We start from the raw sequence: 18,379 nt of genomic DNA, 5'->3' as shown, positions 1-18,379 counted from the left end.
TCAAATCTCTATAAAAATGTCAAGTAAGGAGAAATCTAGATGGAAGACCTAGCACTGGACAGGACAAAGGCATACCCAGCCAGACAACCCTGCAAAGGTTTCCTGACTAATGTGTGAGGGCTTGTACCAAAAATGCCAGAGCTCTTCCACACACCAGTTAAGTAACAACCTCACATAGTCATAGTCACAGAATCATACCTTATAGGAAATATCCCAGAGTCCTCAATCGCTATCTCTAGATCTGTCGTCTCTTTGGCAGCACAATAACAATTAGCACCTTCTAGACAGAGCTAAGTGATCCCATAACCGACAGATTGTGTCAAAGCTCTGCAATCTTGTCATTGGGCAGCACGGTAGCACAGTGGTTCGCACAACTGCTTCACAGCTCCAGGGTCCCAGGTTCGATTCCTGGCTTGGGTCACTGTCTGTGTGGAGTCTGCACGTTCTCCCCGTGTGTGCGTGGGTTTCCTCCGGGCGCTCCGGTTTCCTCCCACAGTCCAAAGATGTGCAGGTTAGGTGGATTGACCATGCTAAATTGCCCTTAGCGTCCAAAATTTCCCTAAGTGTTGGTTGGGCTACTGTGTTGTAGGGGTGGGGTGGAGTTGTGGGCTTGGGTAGGGTGCTCTTTCCAAGAGGTGGTGCAGACTCGATGGGCTGAATGGCCTCCTTCTGCACTGTACATTCTAAGATCTCTAAGACTTGTGGAGGAGACTCCACACTCCCATTCTCAAAGATCGGAGCCCAAGTCTGTGAGTGCAAAAGACATGGCTGAAGCATTTGCAATCATCTTTAGCCAGAAGTGCCGAATGGCTTATACATCTTAGCCTCATTCCAAGCATCACAGATGCCCATTTTCAGCCAATTCAATCCACTCCACATGATGTCAAGAAACACTGAGCACACTGCAGACAGCAAAGGCCCTGACAACATCCCAACTATAGTACTCAACACTCGTGTTCCAGAAATAGCCACACCCTAGCCAATGTGTTCCAGTGGATCTACAGCACAGGCATCTACCCTACAATGTGGAAAATTATTCATGCATATCTCCACATAAGACAGGACAATCCAATCATGTCATTTCCCATCCCATCAGTCTGCTCTCTCAATCATAAAAGTGATGGAAGGTATCATTTGTAATTAAAAAATATATATATTTTATTAATTTACAGGATGTGGGCATCGCTGGTTAGGCCAGTATTTATTGCCTATCCCTAGTTGCCCTTTAGAAGGTGATGGTAAGTTGCCTTCTTGAACCACTGCAGTCCCTGAGATGTAGGTAAACCCACAGTGCTGTTAGGGAGGGAGTTCCAGGATTCTTCCCCAATGACAGTGAAGGAACGGCAATATATTTCCAAGTCAGCGTGGTGAGTGACTTGGAGGGGATCCTCCAGGTGGTGGGGTTCCCAGGTATCTGCTGCTCTTGTCCTTCAAGATGGTAGTGGTCGTGGGTTTGGAAGGTACTGTCTAAGGAACCTTGGTAAATTACTGCAGTGCATTTTGTAGATGGTACATACAGCAGTCACTGTTTCTAGGTGGTGGAGGGTTTGAATGTTTGTGGAAGGAGGAGCAAACAAGTGGGCTGCTTTGTCCTAGATGGTGTTGAACTTCTTGAATTTTGGAGCTGCACTCATCCAGACAAGTAGAGAGTATTCCATTACACTCCTGACTTGTTCCTTGTAAATAGTGTACAGGCTTTGGAGGGTCAGGAGGTGTGTTACTAGCCGTAGGATTCCTGGCCTTTGACCTGCCCTAGTAGCAACAGTATTAATATGGCTAGTCCAGTTCAGTTTCTGATCAATGGTAACCCCCAGAATGTTGATTGTGGGGGATTAATCAGTGGTAATGCCATTGAATGTCAAGGGGCAATGGTTAGATCCTCCCTTTTAGGAGATGGTCATTTCCTGGCATTTGTGTGGCACAAATGTAATTTGCCACTTGTCAGCCCAGGCCTGGATATTGTCCAGGTCTTGCTGGGACATGGACTGCTTCATTACCTGAAGAGTTGTAAATAGTGCTGAACATTGTGCAGTCATCCACAAACATTTCCTCTTCTGATGGAAAAGAGGTCATTGATAAAGTAGCTGAAGATGGTTGGGCCTAGGACACTACCCTGAGGAACTCCTACAGTGATGACCTGGAGTTGAGATGACTGAACTCCAACCACCACAAACATCTTCCTTTATTCCAGGTATGACTCCAACCAGGGGAGAATTCCCCCTGATTCCCATTGACTCCTGTTTAGCTCGGGCTCCTTGATGCCATACTCGGTTAAATGCTGCCTTGATATTAAGGGAAGCCACTGTCACCTCATCTCTGGCAGTCAGCTCTTTTGTCCATGTTTGAACGAAGGCTGTACTGAGATCAGGAGCTGAGTGACCCTGGCAGAACCAAAACTGAAGGTCTGAGCAGGTTATTGCTGAGTAAGTGCGACTTGATAGCATTGTAGATGATTCCTTCCAACACTTTACTGATGATGAAGAGTAAACTGATAGGGCAGTAATTGGCTGGGTTGGATTTGACTTGTTCCTTGCGTACAGGACACACCTGGGCTTTTTTCCACATTACCGGGTAGATGTCAGTGTTGAAGCTGTATTGGAACAGGTTGGCTAGGGTTGTGGCAAGTTCTAGAGCACAAGTCTTAAGTACTATTGCCAGAATATTGTCAGGGCCCATAGCCTTTACAGTATCCAGTGCCTTCAGACTCTCTTGATATCATGTGGAGTGAATCGTATTGGCTGAAGACTGTGATGCTGGAGACCTCCAGAGGAGACCGAGATGGATCATTCACTCGGCATTTCTGGCTGAAGATTGTTGTGAATGCCTCAGGCCTGTCTTTTGCACGTATGTGCTTGGCTCCTCCATCATTGAGGTTGGGGAAATTTGTGGAGCTTCCTCCTTCAGTGAGTTTTTAAATTTTCCACCACCATTCACGGTTGGATGTGACAGGACTGCAGAGCTTAGATCTGATGCGTTCATTGTGGAATCGCTTAGCTCTGACTATTACTTGCTGTGTGGGACACAAGTAGTCCTGTGTAGTAGCTTCACCAGGTCGACATCTCATTTTTTGGTTTGCCTGATGTTGCTCCTTGCATGCTCTCCTGCACTCTTCATTGAACCAGGGTTGAACCCCTGGCTTGGTGGCAATGGTAAAGTGGGGGATATGCCGGGCCATTAGGTGCAGATTGTGGTTGAATACAATTCTGCTGCTGCTGATGGCTCACAGCGGTTCATGGATGCCAAGTTTGAGTTGCTAGAAGTCTGTTCGAAGTCTATCCTAATTAGCACGGTGGTAGTGCCACACAACACGATGGAAGGTATCATCAGTGTGAAGACAGGGCTTTGTCTCCACAGGGACTGTGTGGTGGCCACTTCTACTGATACTGTAATGGACAGATGCATCTGCAGTCGTCAGGTTGGTGAGGATGAGGTCAGGTAGGTTTTTCCCTCTTATTGGTTCCCTCACCACCTGTTACTGTCCCAGCTATGTTCTTTAGGACCTGGCCAGCTTAGTCTAAGGTGGTACTACCGAACCACTCTTGGTAATGGACATTGAAGTTCCCCACCCAGAGCATGTTCTGAGCCCTTCCTCCAAGTGGTGTTCAACATGGAGGAGTACTGATTCATCAGCTGATGGTGGCCAGCACGTGGTAATCAGCAGGGGATTTCCTTGCCCATGTTTAACCTGAAACTATTAGACTTCATGGAGCTTAGGGGTATGCTATCACGTGGCACTTAGACAGCAATAACCTTCTTGGCTGAGATTCTCCCCTACCCGGCGGGGCGGGGGGTCCGGCGGGATGGAGTGGCGTGAACCACTCCGGCGTCGGGCCACCCCAAAGGTGCGGATTTCTCCGTACCTTTAGGGGCCAAGCCCTAACCTTGAAGGGCTAGGCCCACGCCGGAGTGGTTGGGCGCCCCGCCAGCCGGCGGGAAAGGCCTTTGGCACCACGCCAGCCGGGGCCTAAGGGACTTCGCCAGGCCGGCGGAAGTGTGCGCCAGAGTGTCAGCGGCTGCTGACGTCATCCCCGCGCATGCGCAGGGGAGGGGGTCACTTCCACGTCCGCCATCATGAAGACTATGGTTAATGCGGAAGGAAAAGAGTGCTCCTACTGCACAGGCCCGCCCGCCGATCGGTGGGTCCCCATCGCAGGCCAAGCCATCGTGGGGGCACCCCCTGGGGCCAGATCGCCCTGCGCCCCCTCAGGACCCCGGAGCCCGCTTGCGCCGCCTGGTCCCGCCGGTAAGGTAGGTGGGTTGATTCCCGCCAGTGGGACTTCGGCCCATCGCAGGCCGGAGATTCGTCGGGGGGGGCCCGCCGACAGGCGCGGCGCGATTCCCGCCCCCGCCGAATCTCTGCTGCCGGAGACTTTGGGAGACAGCGGGGGCGGGATTCACACCGACCCCCGGCGATTCTCCGACCCTGCGGGGGAAACATGGACAAAAGAGCTGACTGAATTCCAGAGGCCAGGTGAGAGGTCTAGGCAGTATTTCATTGAGTGTGACATCATGGAGCCCATAAAATTGAAGTCAATGGGAATCAGGGGGAAAACTGGCTGGAGTCATAAGAACATAAGAAGGCGGAGCAGGAGTAGACCATTTGGGCCCTCGAGCCTGCTCCGCCATTCAATAAGATCATGCCTGATCTTTTTGTGGACTCAACTCCACTTACCCGCCCGCTCACCATAACCGTTAATTCCTTTACTGCTCAAAAGTCTACCTAGCTTTGCCTTAAAAACATTCAACGAGGTAGCCTCAACTGCTTCACTGGGCAGGGAATTCCACAGATTCACAACCCTTTGGGTGAAGAAGTTCCTCCTTAACTCAATCCTAAATCTGCTCCCCCTTATTTTGAGGCTGTGCCCCCAGCTCTATTTTCACCTGCAAGTGGAAACAACCTCCCTGCTTCTATATTATCTATTCCCTTCATAATGTTTTTTGTTTCTATAAGATTCCCCCCTCATTCTTCTAAATTCCAATGAGCATAGTCCCAGTCTATTTAATCTCTCCTTATAAGCCAATCCTATCAACTCCGGAAACAACCTGGTGAATCTCCTCTGAACCCCCTCCAGTGCCAGTACATCCATTCTCAAGTAAGACCAAAACTGTACACAGTATTCCAGGTATGGCCTCACCAGCACCCTATACAACTGCAACATAAACTCCCTGTTTTTAAACTCCATCCCTCCAGCAATGCAGGGCAGAATTTCATTTGCCTTCTTAATTAATTGCTGCACCTGCAAACAAATTTTTTGAGGTCGATGCACAAGGACATCCAGGTCCCTCTGCACAGAAGCATGCTGTAATTTTTACCACTTAAATAATAGTCCATTTTCCTGTTATTCCATTCAAAATGGATGACCTCACATTTACTAATATTGTTCTCCATCTGCCAGATCCTTGCCCACTCACTTAAACTATCTATATCCCTCTGCAGACTTTGTGTCTTCTGTACACTTTGCTCTACCACTCATCTTCGTGTCATCTGCGAACATTGACACATTACACTTGGCCCCCAACTCCAAATCATTTATGTAAATTATACCCAACACTGATCCCTGAAGCACATCATTAGCCACTGATTGCCAACCAGAAAAACACCTATTTATCCCCACACTTTGCTTCCTGTTAGTTAACCAATCCTCTATCCATGCTAATACATTACCCGTAACAGTGTGCACCTTTATCTTATGCAGCAGCCTTTTGTGCAGCATCTTGTCAAATGACGTCTGGAAATCCAGATACACCACATCCACTGGTTCCCTGTTGCCTACCGCACTCGTAATGTCCTCAAAGAATTTCAGTAAATTAGTTAAGTATGACCTGACTTGCATGAACCTATGCTGCATCTGCCCAATGGGACAATTTCTATCCAGATGCCGTGCTATTTCTTCCTTGATGGTAGATTCAAGCATTTTCCACACTACAGAAGATAAGCTAACCGGCCTATGGTTACCCGCCTTTTGTCTACCTCTTTTTTAAAACAGTGGCGCCACATTTGCTGTTTCCTAATCTGCCAGAACTGCCCCAGAGTCCAGCGAATTTTAGTAAATTACCACAAGCGCATTTGCTATTTCCCCTGCCATCTCTTTTAGTACGCTGGAATGCATCCCATCAGGGCCAGGAGACTTGTCCACCTTTATCCCCATTAGCTTGCCCAACACTACCTTCTTGGTGATAATGATCGTTTCTGGATCCTCACCTGCCATAGCCTCCTTGCCATCTATTATTGGCATGTTATTTGTGTCTTCCACTGTGAAGTCCGACACAAAATACCTGTTCAATGCCTTGGCCATTTTCTCATTTCCCATTATTAAATCCCCCTTCTCATCCTCTAAAGGACCAATGTTTACCTTAGCCACTCTTTTTTTTTAGAAAACATTTTATTGAAGCATTTATAATTTTAACATTTAAACATTCTATTTATCTCCCACTCATGACCACCCTGACACACGCAGCAACATCATAATAACATGCCCAACTTCCCCCCCCACCCTACCTCCTGACTGCCCGTATATTAAATTCCCTATCCTTATTCTACAATGCTATGCCTCCCTTTCCACCCCCCCCCCCCCCCACCCCTCCCCACTTCTGCTGATGGTCAGTTGTCCTTACAGAAGTCGATGAACGGCTGCCACCTCCGAGCAAACCCCTGAATTGAGCCTCTTAAGGCAAACTTAATCTTCTCTAGCCTGAGGAGCCCTGCCATATCGCTGACCAACACCCCTGACTTTGGGGGCTCCGAGTCTCCCCATCACAGCAAAATCTTTCTCCGGGCCACCAGGGAGGCAAAAGGCCAAAACGTTGGCCTCTCTCACCTCCTGGGCCCCCAGATCTTTTGACACCCCAAATATTGTCACCTCTGGGCTCGGAGTACTTAGCCACTCTTTTTCATTTTGTAGAAACTTTTGCTATCTATTTTTATATTCAGAGCTAGTTTACTCTCATAATCTATCTTACTTTTCTTTATAGCTTTTTTCATGGCTTTCTATTGACCATTAAAGATTTCCCAATCCACTTGTTTCCCACTAATATTTGCCACTTTGGATGCATTTTCTTTCAATTTGATACCCTCCTTTATATGCTTAGATATCAATGGCTGATTATCCCTTTTCCTACAGTCCTTCCTTTTCACTTGTATATATTTTTGCTGAGCAATGTGAAAAATTACTTTTAAAGTCCTCCACTGTTCCTCAATTGTCCCACCATAAAGTCTTTGCTCCCAGTCCACCTTAACCAGCTCCTTCCTCATCCCATTGTAGCTTCCTTTGTTTAAGCACAAACACTGGTATTGGATTTTACCTTCTCATCCTCTAGCTGTATTTTAAAATTCAACCATACTGTGATTGCACTTTCTGAGAGGATTCCTAAACCATTAATTATTCCTGTCTCATTACATAGGACCAGATCTAGGATAGCTTGGTCCCTCGTAGGTTCCATTACATACTGTTCGAGGAAACTATCACAGATACATTCTATGAACTCCTCCTCAAGGCTGCCTTGACCGACCTGGTTTGACCAATCGACATGTAGATTAAATCCCCCATGATATTTGCGGTACCATGTTTACATGCATCGTTATTTCTTTGTTTATTGTCCATCCCACCGTGATGTTATTATTTGGTGGTCTATAATCCACGCCTACCTTTTCTCCTTCCTATTTCTAATTTCCACCCAAATGGATTCAACCTTTTCTCCATAGAACCTTAATCATCTCTCACTACCGCACTGATGTCATCCTTAAATATCAGAACTCACCACCTCCCTTACCTTCCTGTCTGTCCTTCCAAATAGGATATTTAACTCCCAGTCGTGACCACCCTCCAACCATGTCTCTGTAATGGCCACTAAATCATACTCATTCGCAAAGAGTTGTGCCGTCAACTCATTTACCTAGTTTCAAATGCTATGAGCATTCAGGTAAAGCGCCCATATGCTAGTTGTTATACCTTCTTTTTTGAATCCTAACACCTCCATTAATAACATAGAAACATAGAAAATAGGCGCAGGAGTAGGCCATTCGGCCCTTCGAGCCTGCACCACCATTCAATATGATCATGGCTGATCATGCAAATCCAATACCCCACTCCCGCTTTTCACCATATCCCTTGATCCCTTTAGCCGCAAAGGCTATGTCCAGCTCCCTCTTGAATATATCTAATGAACTGGTCCCAACAGCTTTCCGTGGCATGATTTCCAGAAGTTCACAACTCTCGGAGAGAAGAAGTTCTTCCTCATCTCAGTCCTGAATGGCTTACCCCTTAGTCTTAGGCTGTGACCCATAGTTCTGGACGTCACCAACATCAGGAACATTCTTCCTGCATCTAGCCAGTCCAATCCCATCAGGATTTTATGTGTTTCTATGAGATCCCCTCTTATTCTTCTACACTCCAGTGAGTACAAGCCCAGTCGATCCAATCTTTCTTCATAAGTCAGTCCTGCCATCCCAGGATAATTCCTACTCTTCTCATCCCTATGCCAATTCGCACGTGGCTCAGTTGAAATCCAGGGATTATAACCATTGAGGACCTGTTATTTAATTTAGTTCCTAGTGTCTGATAATCCCCCAACAGGTCCTCTTTCCTAGTCTTGCGATGTGGTTTGTCCCAACACGGATCACAACAACTGGATCCTCCCCCTCCCACTCCAATATCCTTTCAAGCTGGTCAGAGATGTCCCTCACCCTGGCACCGGGCAGGCAACATACTATTCGGGACTCTCCACCCTGCTTACAAAGGATGCTATCAATCCCCCTAATTATAGAACCCCCTACAACTACCACTTGATTTTTTGCTTCCCCCACTTGAACGGCTCCATGTACCATGGTGCTGTGGTCAGTTGGCTCATCCTCCCTGCAGTCCCTGTTCCCGTCCATTCTGGAAGCAAGAATCTCAAACTTGTTGGATAGGTTAAGAGCCGAGGCTCCTCCATTCCTGAATTCAGGATCCCTCTACCTGCCTCACTTACAGTCACACCCTGCTGGCCCTGACCACTGACCGACTTTGAGGTAGTTTATCTACGGGGTGTGACGGCTTCCTGAAACAAAGAGTCCAGGTAACCCCCCCACCCCCCTTCCTGATGTATCACAACATCCGAAGCTCAGAATCCAGCCCATTAATTCTGAGCCTGAGTTCCTCAATCAACCAACACTTACTACAGACGTAGTCACTAATAACCACAGTGGGGTCCACCTGCTCCCACATCATGCAGGTACAACGTATCACTTGACCCTCCATCTCTGTTTTATTTAATTCATTTCTAATTTGTTTTAAAAAAAAAATTTAAATCTTTTTAAAATTTCTCCTTATTACCTCAGTCTGAAAGCAATTTATAACCAGTAATTTAAATGGATTTTCAAATTTAACACAGCTTCCCTATTACCCAATCAAATAATAGCCCTCCTGTGATCTCACTTTTCAGTTTTGTCCCCCAGTCAGAACACTCAGAGACTCAGAGAATCACTTACCTTCCCAGGCTGCACTCAGAATCCCTGAGGTAAGTTCTTTATGTCACTTACCTTCCCAGGTTGCACTCTGCATTCCTGAGGTAAGTTTTTATATCTCTTACCTTCCCAGGCTGCACTCAGAATCCGCGAGGTAAGTTTTTATATCACTTACCTTCCCAGGCTGCTGTCAGAATGCCCAAGGTAAGTTTTTCAAAAAAACACTTCCCCCGGGACTGGACTTCAGACTTCTTAAAAACACATTTTAAGCGGGAGCCACCTGATGTGCAACATCCCCAATACATTGCATCTTGGCTTCGGACCTGCCGCCTCAATAGCCTCTTGTTTAGTTCGGCTCCGCCCCCGCCACTCCAAATGCCACGCGACTCGGGCTCGACGTCTCAGCCCGACACTCGCGTGGCGTTCCTCACAGGTTCCCAAACGTATCTTCCCAGGGTGCACTCAGAATTGCCGATGTGAGTTTGTACATCACTTACCTTCCCAGGCTGCATTCAGAATTGCCGATGTAAGTTTTTACATCACTTACCTTCCCAGGTTGCACTCAGAATCCCCAAGGTAAGTTTTTATGTCACTTACCTTCCCAGGCTGCACTCAGAATCCCTGAGGTAAGTTTTTATATCACTTACCTTCCCAGGCTTCTCTCTGAATCCCTGAGGTAAGTTTTTTATATAACTTACCTCCCCAGGCTGATCTCTGAATCCCGAGGTGATTTTTTATGTATCGCTTTCCTTCCCAGGCTGCTCTCTGAATTTCTTCCGCTCACATCTCCCAAAGTGAAGGTTCAGAATTCCCAAGGTAAGTTTTTAAATATCACTTACCTTCCCAGGGTGTACTCTGAATATCTCCTGCTCACTGCTCCCGAAGGGAAGGCCTCAGAATCCCCGAGGTAAGTTTCTGTATATCACTTACCTTCCCATGCTGCACTCTAAATTTGAAGGCCTCAGAATCCCCGAGGTACGTTTTTATATATCACTTGCTCCCCAGGCTGCACTCTGAATTTCTCCCACAGCTCCCGAAAAGGAAGAGTACTGTGATGGTGGAGGCTAAACAGCTCAGCCCAAGACATTGCTGCATGAGCCCCTCAAAGTTGTGTCCTGGACCTAACCATTGTCAATGGCTTAATCAATGACCTTCCCCCCATCATAAGGTCAGAACTGGGGATGTTTACAAGCAGCCAATCTCAATTGTAACTCTATCAGATACTGAAGCAATCCATGTTCAGATGCAGCAAAACCTGGACAATATCCAGTCTTGGGCTGACAAGTGAAAACTAATATTCGCACCACACGAGTGCCAGGCAATGGCCATCTCCAACAAGAGATAATCTCAGTGCCACCCCTTACCATTCAAAGGCATTACAGGCCTGGATTTTCACTGAATCGGGTTGAGTCACGAGCCCTTTAAAAATAGTGGGTGGGTCCCACTGATCCCATTTCCAGGCTGTACAATGTTTAGGGGTGCCTTTAAAGGAAATGGGCTGCTTCCTGTCAGAAGCCCGGATCCGTAACTCCCAACCTGGCCAGCTCCATTGCGGAGGTAGGCAAGTCCTACTCCTCTGCAATTTTCATTGTGTCAGGCCAGGTTTTTAAAGAGTCCTGGCTCACGGCCCCAGAGAGGAACCAAAGGTCACCTGATGTCCCTTATGCCAAGTTATTTCCCCCACTCACCCCCTCAGGACCCTCATGCCCCCTATGCCAAGCTCTGCCCTTCCACCAAACGATATGTCCCCTCATTATCCCCGCACCAAGTTCAGCACTTTGACACACCCTCATGTTTCTTTATGCCACCTTTGCCGACATCTGAGATTTCAATGCCTGTTGAGCCACTGAAAACTCCCTAGAACCTTAGAACACTACAATATAAAGTTGTATATGTGAAAAAATGTAATCCTTTGATCACTTTCCCCTATGTTTGAAAAAAAAGCCTCAACAAAAAAAGAGCCTGGGCAAAATAATAAAAGTTTCAACCATCTATGCCTTTGCGATTTCAAAAGCCACAAATCATGAAAGCACCTGATTTGTATGATCAAATTGACCACAGAGATCAGGGAGCCTGAGCTATCAATCAAACAGTGCTTCCTCTGGGGAAGAGGTGTCCTATTATTCAAATAGTTGTTTGGGCTCTCAGCCAAGCGTACATAATGAGCCAACATTCAAGAAAAAAGACCTTCATTTATAGTGCTGTTAATGACCACCAGATGTTTTAAAGCATTTTGAATGCAATGAACTAATTCAAGGTATAATCACTGTTATAATGTAGAAAAGCTTATCACTATCCGGGACAAAGCAGCTTGCTTGTTTGTTACCCCATCCACCACTTTAAACATGCACTACCTCCAACACCTCCACACCAGCTCTGCAATTTGTGCCATGTCCTAGATGCACTGCAACAACTCATCAAGGATCCTTTGGCAGCATCTTCCAAACATACGCCTCACATCTAAAAGAACAAAGGATGCAGATGCATGGGAAAACCACCACTTGTAAATTTCTCTCCAAGCCATACACCATCCTGACCTTGAACTATATCACATTTTCTTCATCGTCAAAAGTTAAAACCCTGGAACTCCAACCCATACAGCATTACGGCTGTACTTACACCATCTGGACTACAGCAGTTCAATTACCATCTCAAAGGCAATTAGGGATGGGCAGCAACTACTCTCATCCCTTGAAAAATAAAAGCACGTTGTGGGATTTCCCGAGTTTGCGAAATATGCTATTTTTAATGCAAATTCTTTATCATTCTCCTTTGTGTTACTGCCAATGAAACTTTGGAGTTTCTGTATTTATTTTGGTGTGAAATTCAAGTCTTTTGTTTTATTTATTCTCCAAATATTAGTTTTTATTTTCTAATATTTAACTAATGGCTCTTAATTTAGTGTGACATGCTGGTGTCTGTGACAGTGTTTTGATTATTTAATTTTTACGAATTTAAACAAAATTTTAATTCCAGTGGACCCAAATTCATTTAAATTGAATCTATACACATTGAATAGTTTTAGCAGTAATAAAATAAAAAAGAACATACTCCTGCAGACTTAATGTACAATTTGATCTTTCTAATGGATATTATGGGGCATATTTTCTCGGTTTCTGCTGCTGGTAGAGAGCCAAATCAACTAACACGGATGTTTGCACATACATTTTCCAGCAATTGGAATTGTTTTTTAAAAATTGTCAACTTGGCTAAATTGGAGAATGTCTCGTAGGGCGAGATTCCTTGGTGTCCCGTGTCCCTTGTTTCTCAGAGACGGGAGGCAGCCCATCGTTGATTGGTGGCAGGATCTTCTGGTTCTGCAACTGTCAATGGAATTTCCCATTGAATCCAGCCCAGGCCACCGGGAAACCTGCGGCGGGGGTGTGTCGTTGGCAGAACTGGTACAGCCGGAAGATCTCTCCTTTAACTTCAACCCTCCGCCCAGGGTTTAATCACTTAATCTAATTAGTGCAGCATTGAGAGAGTGCTACATTGTCTTTTGGATGACATTGTTTAGGTCCCATATCAAGAATCAAAGAAGACCCGAGGAGTTTTTATAGTATCCTGACAACATTTAACTCTCAGCCAACACCAAAACAGGTTTAACGGATCACTTATTTCATTCCCATTTATGGGACCTCACTCTGAGCACATTGGCTGCAAAATTACCTGTTTGGCAATAGTAAGTACAAAATGTTAGGTATATCCTTAGGACATTGACATGCTGCATTAACTGCAAACTCTTATGAAATGCATGTTTATTATACATATGTAACAGTTCAAAGTACTGCTAATATCTTTGTTTGAAATTGCAGCCTAAAGATTTCACAAGCATGCAAGATCGGGTGATGCTATTAGCTGACAGTTCAGAAGATGAGTTTTAAGTCTGAATAATGCTGCTTTGATGCAATACGAATGTCTGAAGCTGCACTGGAGTCAGGGGATATAGGATGCCACTGCTTTTTGCGACTTGCTGTTTCCGTTTCGAGTGATTTTTTATTTTCGTACAGTCTTTATGGTTGCAAATGTTATTTGTGATATGATGTAAGGTCTTGTTTGATAGAAATTTATGTCACAGAGGCAGTTGCACTTTGATTTCACTCTAAATTCATTATGAAGAATTGGAATGACCAGATATTATTGTAATGATGTTGCTATAGCCAGTAACTGCTTGTTTGCTGTAATTTTAAAACTGCAATTTTTGTTTTTTATTCCAAAATTCTGCTACTGCTTTGGAAATCATGGTTTCCTTAAACAGTCTTTATCAGGTTGGTAATGGAGTTGTAACAATGTTAAGCAATGCTATTCAATTCATTTTATTTTTTCTACATTGACAAAAAATTCACAAAATAGACCACAGATGACTGCATGAGCATGTTGTCAGTATCTTATCAGAGGCAACATGAGATTGTTCATTTCTTTTCAGAGTGGAAAACCCGCAACAGCGGAAGAGGTAAGAACGAAAGGAATTCATTAGATAACTAACAGGCAGGTTTGATTGCTGGATAGCCTTTAATTCGGTCTTGATTGCAGGCTGAATGTACAATGTACGATGCCTCTGCCCCACTGGTAAGCTTTATAACTGCTCCCTAACAGCTAAATATTTGGGCTGTGACTTAGAAGCTCAGCTGCACCTTTACCGGGTCAGTGATATGTGTGGAGGCAAAGAGCTTCCGGAATAATCTCTCCATCACTTCTGTGCACTTTGTCACATGCACACACCTGTACCCAATGCTGGCAGGACTGAAAATATTCATTGCTCCTTAGCACTGGGAAACTTGCATCTCATCAACAGAAAGGTACTATGTTGGCGTTTGTTAAAAATGAGTTCTCAGAACCATAGATAAAAATGAATATGATGTTATGACGATATGAAATGCAACCCATTTGTCACTACTTGCGAATAGCCAAAACTTTCAGCAAACCCCGTGACTTTTAAAAAATAATTTCGTACAAATTATTTCTCTTAATTGGAACCCAAACATTGGGTCTTTATGGGGGTCCTGAGCCTTCCTATGTTGGCAACGTGGCCAATGACACTTTTCAGAGAGGGTCTCTTGATGGTCACCTCCACACCTACCATCCTAATAAGGGGATAATTTCTCTTTTTTATTTTTTAAACAGTATTAAATCCTATATATAGTGCCAAATTTTATATAAATTAGTTAGGAATGTAGGTGTAGGTAACAAGGTGAAATAAAATATCAGCTAAGTATGGATGATTGTAATCCCTGCAACTAAGTTGATAGTTGAAATTACATTGGATTTGATGGTGTTTGGACCTTTAATGCATTAATTAGATAAATAAGTACCTTGCGAACAGAAAAAAAGTATTTTGTTTGATCACATTCTCAGTGTCTTACCATAGCACAGATATAAGTGACATCAAAATGTCTTTAAGCACAAATGGTACTAACTTCATGCTGACTGGTAATAGCTACAAAGTTAGCAGAGGGAAAGTTAAAATTATGCCTTGTGGAAGGGTGCATGACTGAGGTGGGTAGGTGGTAGTCGATCCTTGGCTGCTTTGCGGTGGGTAGACACCTTTATTTCAACGTCAGTTTAGTGCATTTGAAACTGAAATAATCATCAATATATTTCCAAAGGCACTGCATTCCTACAAAGTAATTCATGTTGTGAAACATTTGAGTTTTACGATAAGGTGCCATTTAAATACAAGTATGTATTGTGGGCATGTATCCAGCAACCCAGCTAACAATCTGCTCGTCCATCCTTGGACGGGTTATGGGGAAACACATTGGAAATAGGAGATTAGCTTTTCCAATCCAATTGAAATAAAATTAGGAATGGCTGGAAATGAAGGCAAATCTGGGAGACATAATAATAATCGCTTATTGTCACAAGTAGGCTTCAATGAAGTTACTGTGAAAAGTCCCTAGTCGCCACATTCCGGTGCCTGTTTGGGGTGGCCGGTACGGGAATTGAACCCGTGCTGCTGGCCTTGTCCTGCATTACAAGCCAGTTGTTTAGCCCACTGTGCTGAACTGAGTGCATTGCTTGAATGCAAATGTCTAGGTCAGTTATTTGCCGTACCTCTCAGTTCCAAGTGCAGCCATTGGGGAGGTGGGGCAATAGAATGCATAATTATGATTCAGGTCAAAATTGAAAAAAAAATGGGGGCTTAAGGAGACTGAACTTCTTGGACTTTATGGAAACTTCAAAAGTTTTTGAACTCATTGTAACCTGTGCCAAGGCTGAAGGGGAGAGAAGTCACAGGCAAAAAATGTTGTGCACAAGACTTGTGTTCATGTTAAAATGATGCAATTGCAATTTTATTTAAATATTATAGTCATCCTACTGATTGCAATTTTATTTAAATATTATAGTCATCCTCCTGCCTGTTTTAGGTATCTACGTTCATAACATTGTGTTGCAAATGTGGATGATTTGAAGTTTGTTTGTTATTTATTCTTTCATGGGATCTCCGCGTTGCTGGCTAGGCCAGTATTTATTGCCCATCCCCAATTGCCCTTGAGAATGTGGTGTGAGCTGCCTTCTTGAACTCATGCAGTCCATATGGTGTAGGTACACCCACAGTGCTGTTAGGAAGGGAGTTCCAGGATTTCAACAATGATGAGAACATGTGGGATTAGCTCATCACAGGGATATAAATGCCACCAAATTGATTAACAGTCTGGTTTAAGTTGAAGGATGCAACAGTATGTGTGGAACTTAGTAAAGTTAGGAAAACATTCATTGGTAAATGATTTAGGCACATGGACTGAAACGTAACTGGATCATTGGGGATAGTCTAGGAGACAGGAAGGCTGGCAAAATGGCACAGGAAGGCAAGGGTGACATGTTTGACACTTCATACCACCATGCCATTTTGCCAATGGTGGGAGAGGTGGCCGACAGCCCGCCCAGTTGACCCACTTAAGCAGCCTTATAAAGTCTTAAGAAATAAGCCTCTTTCTGTTTTCACTGGTATTTTACCAGCAGTGGGGAGATCAACGGGCTCCAGGTGACATAAAAATAGCGTGTTGGGTCAGCTCGCCAACATGTTCCCATCTCCAAGTAACCTTTCCAGAGGTAGAATCAACTCGGCAGTGGCCACCTGCCTGGCAATGGTGGGTAGCCAATTAGGAGAATTAAGAGACCAAATGGGGGTATATTGCTGATGCCATGGCCATTGGTATTGCCCTGACATCAGACTGGCACCCTGCTGAGGCCAGAGCCCGGTAGTGCCGTGGTGGAAGCCTCCAGAGGCAGGTCGGGGAACCAGCGAGGACCCCTGGCTGTAATTCTGGCTTGCCATAACCCCAGAGCCAGGGATGCCAGTGGGCTACTGCTGCAGCCACAGGCCATCCTGTGGAAGTGACCTCCCACAATGATGAGCTGACAGCTGCGGCCACATTAATGCTCAATGATTTTAGAAGTCTTCAGAGGGTGGCTCCATTTGGAATTGCCCTTGCAGTTTCCCACCTATATCAGCAATACCCACTTTTCCTGGTGGGGCTGCTAGCAACCCAAAGCTCTCATTGACCCTCCCAAGTGCACAGACGATCCACCATTCTTAATTGGACCCCAAACATTGGGTCTTTATGGGGGTCCTGAGCCTTCCTATGTTGGCAACGTGGCCATTGAAACTTTTCAGAGGTGGTCTCTTGATGGTCACCTCCACACCTACCATCCTAATAAGGGGGTAATTTTCCAATACTGGAGGATCAATTAGAGGGTCCACAGTTATGTACAAGAGAAGTGAATGCTGATAAGGACAGCACGAGAATCACTGACTGTTGACTCTGTAGAATGTGCAGCCAATCCTGTTCCCAGTGCTTGCCATTCTCATGGTACTTAAACATGGTTTATTTTAAGCGCTTCTCCAAATAAATTACCACCACACTGCAATGGAATTCTGTTATTGACTTTTGCTGAACAGAAATGGGAGACGGTTACTGGTGGCCAATTTCCTCAGCGATACTTCTGCTCTGCCCATGAAAGTTTTGCCAGAATTGCGTCAAAAGCATGCAGGAAATTAGAGTTTCCATTGCACTTTTGGTGATGGTTTGGGAACAGACACAAGGCGGTTACTGGCCTTTTTTTCTTGACGCTCCGAATCTAGGGAGAAGGGATGTGAAAAAGTTGAATTCAGAGATTCCTATGACTGTGGTTAATAATTCATTCTCCCTTTAATTGACATTGATTTCTGATTAGGTCTAATGTTTTACTTTTGATATGGCTGCTAAACAGCCCACTGATTTGATAAAGACTGTTTAGCCAGGGGGAAAAAAAAAGATCAATACTTGTTCATGGTTTGTGTGTGGAGAATAATTATTTGATTCGGTTCAGCATGATGGGGCCTGATTTAAAAATAAAATGCTATTGCATTCCATCAACAAATGAATGGAGTGGTGGTTGCAGCAAATTACAGCATAAAATCGAGGCTCAACACCCAGTCGATGTTATAAATGCTCATGCCCTGCCTTTGCAAGTCATTTTATTTTGTATGAGGACTGATTGTAGAATGTTGTTCTTTGTGCATTTAAACTATTATAATTTTAACCAGAAGAAGTTATTGCTGTAATTGTGGAATGTGACATTTAATTTGATTAAAATCTAACTAAATAAAATCTGCGGTCTCATGTTCTTGCTTATAATTGCATTGGGGGCTTTGTGACTTATAATGGAGAAAAGTTCATATTTGTTCATCGATGTCTAATGTATTTTGATGCCCCATAAAACTTTAACAAATCTTGTTTAAATTATTTGTAAAAATGCTCATTTTTGGTTGGGCGATGTTGGCAAGACAGGATTTATTGCCTAATTCTGCTTCCCCTGCGGACAGTGTTGTCCAGACCAGGTCTCCTTCCCTGATGAGAGAAACTACTGTTGTCGCCACAGTCCAACAGCTTTCAAGATCGTGTTTTTTGATGCCATAATGAATCAAGTTATACAACATGCCGTGATGGAATT

General features: G+C 44.5%; 1 protein-coding gene across 4 annotated transcripts in view; it reads left to right on the top strand.

Annotated features, from left to right (window-relative positions):
- LOC119954523 (armadillo-like helical domain-containing protein 4) overlaps positions 1 to 18,036 on the top strand; it is a 261,993-nt gene extending 243,957 nt beyond the window's left edge. For all 4 annotated transcript variants that reach the window (XM_038779837.1, XM_038779846.1, XM_038779831.1 and 1 more), the window contains exon 8: positions 13,258 to 18,036. In XM_038779837.1, the coding sequence (XP_038635765.1) occupies positions 13,258 to 13,326 (69 nt within the window). In that variant the 3' untranslated portion in view covers positions 13,327 to 18,036. The remainder of the gene's footprint in view (positions 1 to 13,257) is intronic.
- Positions 18,037 to 18,379: the final 343 nt, after the last annotated feature.

This window comes from Scyliorhinus canicula, chromosome 2, assembly GCF_902713615.1.
Source record: "Scyliorhinus canicula chromosome 2, sScyCan1.1, whole genome shotgun sequence".
Taxonomy (NCBI): domain Eukaryota; kingdom Metazoa; phylum Chordata; class Chondrichthyes; order Carcharhiniformes; family Scyliorhinidae; genus Scyliorhinus; species Scyliorhinus canicula.
The sequence above is the reverse complement of the archived record's forward strand: the minus strand, read 5'-3'. Positions and strand labels throughout refer to the sequence as shown.